The 11689-nt window shown below is 43.4% G+C and overlaps 1 protein-coding gene across 1 annotated transcript in view; it reads left to right on the forward strand.

Annotated features, from left to right (window-relative positions):
- Nucleotides 1-11689, forward strand: part of LOC311121588 (kelch domain-containing protein 3-like) — a 119106-nt gene that overhangs the window by 92407 nt on the left and 15010 nt on the right. Inside the window, exon 9 of the mRNA XM_084196048.1 lies at nt 10376-10449. Within this exon, the coding sequence (XP_084052174.1) occupies nt 10376-10449 (74 nt within the window). The remainder of the gene's footprint in view (nt 1-10375; nt 10450-11689) is intronic.

An 11689-nucleotide genomic window follows, 5' to 3' on the forward strand; every position in this document is an offset into this window, starting at 1 on the left:
AGTCTAGTCACTACAGTCTAGTCTCTATAGTCTAGTCACTACAGTCTAGTCTCTATAGTCTAGTCTCTACAGTCTAGTCTCTATAGTCTAGTCAGTCTCTATAGTCTAGTCTCTATAGTCTAGTCATTCTCTACAGTCTAGTCTCTATAGTCTAGTCTCTACAGTCTAGTCTCTATAGTCTAGTCACTACAGTCTAGTCTCTATAGTCTAGTCTCTACAGTCTAGTCTCTATAGTCTAGTCTCTATAGTCTAGTCAGTCACTACGGTCTAGTCTCTATAGTCTAGTCAGTCTCTATAGTCTAGTCTCTATAGTCTAGTCAGTCACTACAGTCTAGTCTCTATAGTCTAGTCTCTATAGTCTAGTCAGTCACTACAGTCTAGTCTCTATAGTCTAGTCAGTCACTACAGTCTAGTCTCTATAGTCTAGTCAGTCACTACAGTCTAGTCTCTATAGTCTAGTCAGTCTCTACAGTCTAGTCTCTATAGTCTACTCAGTCTCTACAGTCTAGTATCTATAGTCTAGTCAGTCTCTACAGTCTAGTCTCTATAGTCTAGTCAGTCACTACAGTCTAGTCTCTACAGTCTAGTATCTATAGTCTAGTCAGTCTCTACAGTCTAGTCTCTATAGTCTAGTCAGTCTCTACAGTCTAGTCTCTATAGTCTAGTCAGTCACTACAGTCTAGTCTCTACAGTCTAGTCAGTCTCTACAGTCTAGTCTCTATAGTCTAGTCAGTCACTACAGTCTAGTCTCTATAGTCTAGTCAGTCTCTACAGTCTAGTCTCTATAGTCTAGTCAGTCTCTATAGTCTAGTCAGTCTCTACAGTCTAGTCTCTATAGTCTAGTCTCTATAGTCTAGTCAGTCTCTACAGTCTAGTCTCTATAGTCTAGTCAGTCACTACAGTCTAGTCTCTATAGTCTAGTCAGTCTCTACAGTCTAGTCTCTATAGTCTAGTCAGTCTCTACGGTCTAGTCTCTATAGTCTAGTCAGTCTCTACAGTCTAGTCTCTATAGTCTAGTCAGTCTCTACAGTCTAGTCTCTATAGTCTAGTCAGTCACTACGGTCTAGTCTCTATAGTCTAGTCAGTCTCTACAGTCTAGTCTCTATAGTCTAGTCAGTCTCTACAGTCTAGTCTCTATAGTCTAGTCAGTCTCTACAGTCTAGTCTCTATAGTCTAGTCAGTCTCTACAGTCTAGTCTCTATAGTCTAGTCAGTCTCTACAGTCTAGTCTCTATAGTCTAGTCAGTCTCTACAGTCTAGTCTCTATAGTCTAGTCAGTCACTACGGTCTAGTCTCTATAGTCTAGTCAGTCTCTACAGTCTAGTCTCTATAGTCTAGTCAGTCTCTACAGTCTAGTCTCTATAGTCTAGTCAGTCTCTACAGTCTAGTCTCTATAGTCTAGTCAGTCTCTACAGTCTAGTCTCTATAGTCTAGTCAGTCTCTACAGTCTAGTCTATATAGTCTAGTCAGTCTCTACAGTCTAGTCTCTATAGTCTAGTCAGTCTCTACAGTCTAGTCTCTATAGTCTAGTCAGTCTCTACAGTCTAGTCTCTATAGTCTAGTCAGTCTCTACAGTCTAGTCTCTATAGTCTAGTCAGTCTCTACAGTCTAGTCTCTATAGTCTAGTCAGTCTCTACAGTCTAGTCTCTATAGTCTAGTCAGTCTCTACAGTCTAGTCTCTATAGTCTAGTCAGTCTCTACAGTCTAGTCTCTATAGTCTAGTCAGTCTCTACGGTCTAGTCTCTATAGTCTAGTCAGTCTCTACAGTCTAGTCTCTATAGTCTAGTCAGTCTCTACAGTCTAGTCTCTATAGTCTAGTCAGTCACTACAGTCTAGTCTCTATAGTCTAGTCAGTCACTACAGTCTAGTCTCTATAGTCTAGTCAGTCTCTACAGTCTAGTCTCTATAGTCTAGTCAGTCACTACAGTCTAGTCTCTATAGTCTAGTCAGTCTCTACAGTCTAGTCTCTATAGTCTAGTCAGTCACTACAGTCTAGTCTCTATAGTCTAGTCAGTCACTACAGTCTAGTCTCTATAGTCAGTCACTATTTAACCACTACCCAGGACGGGGCACAGATACATGGAAGGCTGACTGAGATTTGGACAAATTACGTTTGTCTACTTCACCAGAGTCAGATGAACTTGTGGATACCATGTTTATGTCTCTGTATGAAGGTAGAAACATAAAACCAATGCTAACTAGCGTTAGCACAGTAACTGGAAGTCTACCGATAGGGTAGCGTATGGATGCTGTATCGCAGTATCCCTTTTACATGGAGGAAATGAGTCCTGTAGAGGAATGGAAGGATTCTCCGCGTTGGTTGGCCCAGGTCAGGATCTGATCGGTTTATCCCTAGCTGTAACCAGCCTGGTGGAAACCGTACATTAAGATACTTAAATGTTAACCTGCCAGCTGCCCGGTGCGTTCTCCCTCCTGATAGGTTGTGGTGCCAGGTAGGGTAAATACTAGACTGGTTAGGGTTAGGGCCTGTCTCTTCCTCCTGATAGTGTTGTGGTGCCAGGTAGGGTAAATACTAGACTGGTTAGGGTTAAGGCCTGTCTCTTCCTCCTGATAGTGTTGTGGTGCCAGGTAGGGTAAATACTAGACTGGTTAGGGTTAGGGCCTGTCTCTTCCTCCTGATAGTGTTGTGGTGCCAGGTAGGGTAAATACTAGACTGGTTAGGGTTAGGGCCTGTCTCTTCCTCCTGATAGTGTTGTGGTGCCAGGTAGGGTAAATACTAGACTGGTTAGGGTTAAGGCCTGTCTCTTCCTCCTGATAGTGTTGTGGTGCCAGGTAGGGTAAATACTAGACTGGTTAGGGTTAGGGCCTGTCTCTTCCTCCTGATAGTGTTGTGGTGCCAGGTAGGGTAAATACTAGACTGGTTAGGGTTAGGGCCTGTCTCTTCCTCCTGATAGTGTTGTGGTGCCAGGTAGGGTAAATACTAGACTGGTTAGGGTTAGGGCCTGTCTCTTCCTCCTGATAGTGTTGTGGTGCCAGGTAGGGTAAATACTAGACTGGTTAGGGTTAGGGCCTGTCTCTTCCTCCTGATAGTGTTGTGGTGCCAGGTAGGGTAAATACTAGACTGGTTAGGGTTAGGGCCTGTCTCTTCCTCCTGATAGTGTTGTGGTGCCAGGTAGGGTAAATACTAGACTGGTTAGGGTTAGGGCCTGTCTCGTCCTCCTGATAGTGTTGTGGTGCCAGGTAGGGTAAATACTAGACTGGTTAGGGTTAGGGTTAGGGCCTGTCTCTTCCTCCTGATAGTGTTGTGGTGCCAGGTAGGGTAAATACTAGACTGGTTAGGGTTAGGGTTAGGGCCTGTCTCTTCCTCCTGATAGTGTTGTGGTGCCAGGTAGGGTAAATACTAGACTGGTTAGGGTTAGGGCCTGTCTCTTCCTCCTGATAGTGTTGTGGTGCCAGGTAGGGTAAATACTAGACTGGTTAGGGTTAGGGCCTGTCTCTTCCTCCTGATAGTGTTGTGGTGCCAGGTAGGGTAAATACTAGACTGGTTAGGGTTAGGGCCTGTCTCTTCCTCCTGATAGTGTTGTGGTGCCAGGTAGGGTAAATACTAGACTGGTTAGGGTTAGGGCCTGTCTCTTTCTCCTGATAGTGTTGTGGTGCCAGGTAGGGTAAATACTAGACTGGTTAGGGTTAGGGCCTGTCTCTTCCTCCTTTATGAAGACAAGCTCTGGTGATGATCTCTCCCTTGCCTGAACAAGCACTGGGAGTCTGTTATCCGCTGTATCCTCAGTCTAGGAGGAATGTGATGTGAAACCGCTTCCTGCTTCATCCTCTGTCCACTTCCTGTTAAGCTGTGGCCCTTCAGAATCAAAACACTACTTCCTGTTGGTCCTTTAGAACCGTCTGGTCAGAGGAACTCATCATGCTACAATATGACTTCCTGTCAGACGCTTATCAGGAGCAACAGATACAGGCCCTAACGCGAACCTAGTTGCACCGTGTTTCCCTAACCCTAACTCACTCTCTTCCCCTCTCTCTCCCTCCCCTCTCTCTCTCCCTCCCCTCTCTCTCTCCCTCCCCTCTCTCTCCCTCCCCTCTCTCTCCCTCCCCTCTCTCTCCCTCCCCTCTCTCTCCCTCCCCTCTCTCTCTCCCTCCCCTCTCTCTCCCTCCCCTCTCTCTCTTCCCCTCTCTCTCCCTCCCCTCTCTCTCCCTCTCAGGTGTTTAGCCTAGCGTAACCCTAAGAACTAACGTTCTGCCCAGTTTCCCATCTGTGTTGTTAGGATCAGAGCATTCAGAGCTCCATTGGAGGACTACATGCCCTGCTAGATAAATAAGGAGAAGCCTCTGTTGCTTATCATCAGTCGGCCTACCTACCTGCTCTCTCTGTGTGAGTGATGGCATGGCAACAGCAGCTCCTGATTGGCTGGGACTAATGAGGGCTGCTGCTATGGACTTAGAGGACTCTGCAGTAGCTACAGACAAGTCATTCTCAGCAGCCTTCCTGGATACAGTAGAGGGTCCCCCTGAGTACGCTGTATGGTTCTACCACAGTCCCCCTGAGTACGCTGTATGGTTCTACCACAGTCCTCCTGACTACCCTGTATGGTTCTACCACAGTCCTCCTGACTACCCTGTATGGTTCTACCACAGTCCTCCTGACTACCCTGTATGGTTCTACCACAGTCCTCCTGACTACCCTGTATGGTTCTACCACAGTCCTCCTGACTACCCTGTATGGTTCTACCACAGTCCTCCTGACTACCCTGTATGGTTCTACCACAGTCCTCCTGACTACCCTGTATGGTTCTACCACAGTCCCCCTGAGTACGCTGTATGGTTCTACCACAGTCCCCCCTGCTCCCTAACCCTAACCCTTTCTATCCAGAGAGAGGGGACTGTCTTGCTCTCCACTTCACCTCCAATCTCATTGTGTTTGAAAATCGCTGTAAGCTGCTGGGGGAGGTTGGTGGGGTGGTCAGGGTCGGGGTTAGGGGACCTGCCAAGGGGGAGGGGGAGGGGTAGTAGTTAGGGAGGGTAGAGGGGTGCGTAATGAGTTCCCCAGCTGGCCCCCTGGGACCTCTGGGCTCGTGCTCCGTTCCTCTCCTGGCCGCTTTAAATCCACAAGCTGTTTATTTAGTCAAGATTAGGAACGTAAAACCTTACAACATCCTGGGAACGCGGAGAGAGATGGAGAATGATGGAGTAAGTCATGGAAATGGATGGAGAGAGAAAGGAGGAGATGAGAAAACAGAAGGAAGAGGAATAGTGTAATTCACATTCTACAGGATGTCATTCATCAGATGGATGTTATTGTAATTAAGTGATATAACTGTTTTCCTCTTATTCAAGCAATATTGGCTTTCTCATCCACACACCTACTTGAGTTTAGCCAAAGCAGACTGTACAAGGCTCAGCTATTCCCTTGCCTTAGCTGCTACAGATAACTACTGTATACCCGATTCAACTATAACTGATTCAACTATAACTGATGCAACTATAACTGATGCAACTATAACTGATTCAACTATAACTGATTCAACTATAGCTGATTCAACTATAACTGATTCAACTATAACTGATGCAACTATAACTGATGCAACTATAACTGATTCAACTATAACTGATTCAACTATAGCTGATTCAACTATAACTGATTCAACTATAGCTGATTCAACTATAACTGATTAAACTATATCTGATTCAACTGATAGCTGATTCAACTATACTTGATTAAACTATAACTGATTCAACTATACCTGATTCAACTATAGCTGATTCAACTATAACTGATTCAACTATAACTGATTCAACTATACCTACAGACAACTATACCTGATTCAACTATACCTACAGTCAACTATACCTGATTCAACTATACCTACAGACTATACCTGATTAAACTATAACTGATTCAACTATACCTGATTCAACTATACCTACAGACAACTATACTTGATTCAACTATACCTACAGACAACTATACCTGATTCAACTATACCTGATTCAACTATAGCTGATTCAACTATAACTGATTCAACTATACCTGATTCAACTATACCTGATTCAACTATACCTGATTCAACTATACCTGATTCAACTATACCTGATTCAACTATACCTGATTCAACTATATCTACAGACAACTATACCTGATTCAACTATACCTGATTCAACTATATCTACAGACAACTATACCTGATTCAACTATACAGTGGGGGAAAAAAAGTATTTAGTCAGCCACCAATTGTGCAAGTTCTCCCACTTAAAAAGATGAGAGAGGCCTGTAATTTTCATCATAGGTACACGTCAACTATGACAGACAAATTGAGAAAAAAAATCCAGAAAATCACATTGTAGGATTTTTAATGAATTTATTTGCAAATTATGGTGGAAAATAAGTATTTGGTCAATAACAAAAGTTTCTCAATACTTTGTTATATACCCTTTGTTGGCAATGACACAGGTCAAACGTTTTCTGTAAGTCTTCACAAGGTTTTCACACACTGTTGCTGGTATTTTGGCCCATTCCTCCATGCAGATCTCCTCTAGAGCAGTGATGTTTTGGGGCTGTCGCTGGGCAACACAGACTTTCAACTCCCTCCAAAGATTTTCTATGGGGTTGAGATCTGGAGACTGGCTAGGCCACTCCAGGACCTTGAAATGCTTCTTACGAAGCCACTCCTTCGTTGCCCGGGCAGTGTGTTTGGGATCATTGTCATGCTGAAAGACCCAGCCACGTTTCATCTTCAATGCCCTTGCTGATGGAAGGAGGTTTTCACTCAAAATCTCACGATACATGGCCCCATTCATTCTTTCCTTTACACGGATCAGTCGTCCTGGTCCCTTTGCAGAAAAACAGCCCCAAAGCATGATGTTTCCACCCCCATGCTTCACAGTAGGTATGGTGTTCTCTGGATGCAACTCATCATTCTTTGTCCTCCAAACACAACGAGTTTAGTTTTTACCAAAAAGTTATATTTTGGTTTCATCTGACCATATGATATTCTCCCAATCCTCTTCTGGATCATCCAAATGCACTCTAGCAAACTTCAGACGGGCCTGGACATGTACTGGCTTAAGCAGTGGGACACGTCTGGCACTGCAGGATTTGAGTCTCTGGCGGCGTAGTGTGTTACTGATGGTAGGCTTTGTTACTTTGGTCCCAGCTCTCTGCAGGTCATTCACTAGGTCCCCCTGTGTGGTTCTGGGATTTTTGCTCACCGTTCTTGTGATCATTTTGACCCCACGGGGTGAGATCTTGCGTGGAGCCCCAGATCGAGGGAGATTATCAGTGGTCTTGTATGTCTTCCATTTCCTAATAATTGCTCCCACAGTTGATTTCTTCAAACCAAGCTGCTTACCTATTGCAGATTCAGTCTTCCCAGCCTGGTGCAGGTCTACAATTTTGTTTCTGGTGTCCTTTGACAGCTCTTTGGTCTTGGCCATAGTGGAGTTTGGAGTGTGACTGTTTGAGGTTGTGGACAGGTGTCTTTTATACTGATAACAAGTTCAAACAGGTGCCATTAATACCGGTAACAAGTGGAGGACAGAGGAGCCTCTTAAAGAAGAAGTTACAGGTCTGTGAGAGCCAGACATCTTGCTTGTTTGTAGGTGACCAAATACTTATTTTCCACCATAATTTGCAAATAAATTCATTAAAAATCCTACAATGTGGTTTCTGGGAAAAAAAATCTAAATTTGTCTGTCATAGTTGACGTGTACCTATGATGAAAATTACAGGCCTCTCTCATCTTTTTAAGTGGGAGAACTTGCACAATTGGTGGCTGACTAAATACTTTTTTCCCCCACTGTATACCTACAGACTATACCTGATTCAACTATACCTACAGACAACTATACCTGATTCAACTATACCTACAGACTATATCTGATTCAACTATACCTACAGACAACTATACCTGATTCAACTATACCTGATTCAACTATACCTACAGACTATATCTGATTCAACTATACCTGATTCAACTATACCTGATTCAACTATATCTGATTCAACTATACCTACAGACTATATCTGATTCAACTATACCTACAGACTATATCTGATTCAACTATACCTGATTCAACTATACCTGATTCAACTATAACTGATTCAACTATACCTGATTCAACTATACCTGATTCAACTATACCTACAGACTATATCTGATTCAACTATAGCTCATTCAACTATACCTGATTCAACTATACTTGATTCAACTATACCTACAGACTATACCTGATTCAACTATAACTGATTCAACTATACCTGATTCAACTATACCTGATTCAACTATAGCTGATTCAACTATTGCTGATTCAACTATACCTGATTCAATTATAACTGATTTAACTATACCTGATTCAACTATACCTACAGACAACTATACCTGATTCAACTATACCTGATTCAACTATATCTGATTCAACTATACCTGATTCAACTATAGCTGATTCAACTATACCTGATTCAACTATACCTGATTCAACTATACTTGATTCAACTATACCTGATTCAACTATACCTTTTTTATTTTATTTTATTTCACCTTTATTTAACCAGGTAAGCCAGTTGAGAACAGGTTCTCATTTACAACTGCGACCTGGCCAAGATAAAGCATAGTAGTGCAATAAAAAAACAACCTGATTCAACTATATCTGATTCAACTATACCTACAGACTATATCTGATTCAACTATAGCTGATTCAACTATACCTGATTCAACTATACCTGATTCAACTATACCTGATTCAACTATAGCTGATTCAACTATATCTGATTCAACTATAGCTGATTCAACTATACCTGATTCAACTATACCTGATTCAACTATACCTGATTCAACTATACCTGATTCAACTATAGCTGATTCAACTATAACTGATTCAACTATAACTGATTCAACTATAGCTGATTCAACTATAACTGATTCAACTATACCTGATTCAACTATATCTACAGACAACTATACCTGATTCGACTATCACTCATTCGACTATCGCTAATTCAACAATAGCTCATTAGACTATTGCTGATTTAAGTGATGGCTGCAGTGTTGGTGGTGTGTGAGAGGCTAATGGATGTGGTAGGTGGTGTGTGATAGGCTAATGGATGTGGTAGGTGGTGTGTGATAGGCTAATGGATGTGGTAGGTGGTGTGTGATAGGCTAATGGATGTGGTTGGTAGTGTGTGATAGGCTAATGGATGTGGTAGGTGGTGTGATAGGCTAATGGATGTGGTAGGTGGTGTGTGATAGGCTAATGGATGTGGTTGGTGGTGTGTGATAGGCTAATGGATGTGGTAGGTGGTGTGTGATAGGCTAATGGATGTGGTTGGTGGTGTGTGATAGGCTAATGGATGTGGTAGGTGGTGTGTGATAGGCTAATGGATGTGGTTGGTGGTGTGAGATAGGCTAATGGATGTGGTAGGTGGTGTGATAGGCTAATGGATGTGGTTGGTGGTGTGTGATAGGCTAATGGATGTGGTAGGTGGTGTGAGATAGGCTAATGGATGTGGTTGGTGGTGTGAGATAGGCTAATGGATGTGGTTGGTGGTGTGTGATAGGCTAATGGATGTGGTAGGTGGTGTGATAGGCTAATGGATGTGGTTGGTGGTGTGTGATAGGCTAATGGATGTGGTAGATGGTGTGATAGGCTAATGGATGTGGTTGGTGGTGTGTGATAGGCTAATGGATGTGGTTGGTGGTGTGTGATAGGCTAATGGATGTGGTTGGTGGTGTGTGTTGTCTTGGTCTTCTGTGGCGCACCAGTGTGTCCCAGCAGACAGCAGGACATGTCAGGTGTGTAGTACTAGTACTAGTCCTGGGGCAGACTCCCTGAGGCAGGGCAGGAAACAGATGTGTTGTGAGCCTGGGGCCTGGAGGCGAGATGCTGCAGAGGGCTTTAAGGGGGGGGGGATACTATCAGTACTATCGTCTGACCACCTCTCTCCGCTCTCCTTCCTGTGGGCCTAATGAGAGCTGCTCTCATCTTCTGATAACAACCCCAAAACACAGGATGCAGGTCCTTCTGATCAGCATGTAACCGAGGTCTATGTGTGACCGGCTGGCTCCCTGTCTGGGCCTTGTTCTTGAGATCTTGAATTTGTACCTGGGTGATAAAAGCCTACTGGGTTTACTATCTGGTCTGGGGCTGACGGGGCTCTGGCCACACCTGGGTGATAAAACTGTTAAAACATCAAGACAGGAGGAGGAGGCTCCCTACTGAGGTTCTGTGGTCAATATGGATACATACTCCATGCCCCAGTCTCAATCCCAGCATGGCTCAGTCATGGTACCAGATATGGATTGGGATTGGTTTGAGGGGGAACACTATCTCCAGTGTGATGATACCTCTATGGCCCTGTACGGTCTGATGTCATGACCTCTCAGTGAACTAACATGTACTCTCCTCCACAGCCCGTGTCCAGAGCAGGGGATGGGAGATGAGTTCAACCTCATGGATCATTCAGACCTCTACATACTAGACTTCAGTAAGTGGCTCTTTACACACACACCCTGTTCCTCCCACGGCCCCTACTAAGCCATGTCCGGTTGGCAGAGGGTCAGTCTCATTGTCACAGCGAGGGACAGTGTGGACTGGCAGTGCCCGTTCTCTGTCCCCCTCCACGCAGCAGCTTCCTGGGCACACGTGAGCCATCCTGTCCCTGTCTCTGTGCCAGTTGCATGCCAACCCCCGAGCCTGTCCTCTGTGTGTGTGTCCATGATACCAGTAAGGGCACAAGCTGAAGGGAAGTGGGTTTCTCCTCACGGGGTGGGGGTTATGGGGGACTTTATTAGAGTGAATAAGCCTGGTTATAGTAAACATCAGACTACTGGTTATAGTTAACACACTGGATCATTCAGACTACTGGTTATAGTTAACACACTGGATCATTCAGACTACTGGTTATAGTTAACACACTGGATCATTCAGACTACTGGTTATAGTTAACACACTGGATCATTCAGACTACTGGTTATAGTTAACACACTGGATCATTCAGACTACTGGTTATAGTTAACACACTGGATCATTCAGACTACTGGTTATAGTTAACACACTGGATCATTCAGACTACTGGTTATAGTTAACACACTGGATCATTCAGACTACTGGTTATAGTTAACACACTGGATCATTCAGACTACTGGTTATAGTTAACACACTGGATCATTCAGACTACTGGTTATAGTTAACACACTGGATCATTCAGACTACTGGTTATAGTTAACACACTGGATCATTCAGACTACTGGTTATAGTTAATACACTGGATCATTCAGACTACTGGTTATAGTTAACACACTGGATCATTCAGACTACTGGTTATAGTTAACATCAGACTACTGGTTATAGTAAACACCTGTCATATCTGTTGTCTCTGTGTGTTTCAGTCATTTGAGTGTGTGCTAAAGTTGATTTGTATCACTTATTTAACAATCTGAATCAATCTGATATTGTATATACTAATGGTCAAAAGTTATAGAAAACCTACTCATTCCTGGGTTTTTCTTTATTTTTACTATTTTATACATTATAGAATAATAGTGAAGACATCAAAACTATGAAATAACACATGGAATCATGTAGTAATAAAAAAAAAACTTGTTAAACAAATCAAAATATATTTGAGATTCTTCAAATAGCCACCCTTTGCCTTGATGACAGCTTTGCACACTCTTGGCATTCTCTCAACCAGCTTCATGAGGTAGTCACCTGGAATGCATTTC

This window comes from Coregonus lavaretus (genome assembly GCF_964263955.1).
Source record: "Coregonus lavaretus genome assembly, contig: HAP1_SCAFFOLD_154, whole genome shotgun sequence".
In the NCBI taxonomy this organism is placed as follows: domain Eukaryota; kingdom Metazoa; phylum Chordata; class Actinopteri; order Salmoniformes; family Salmonidae; genus Coregonus; species Coregonus lavaretus.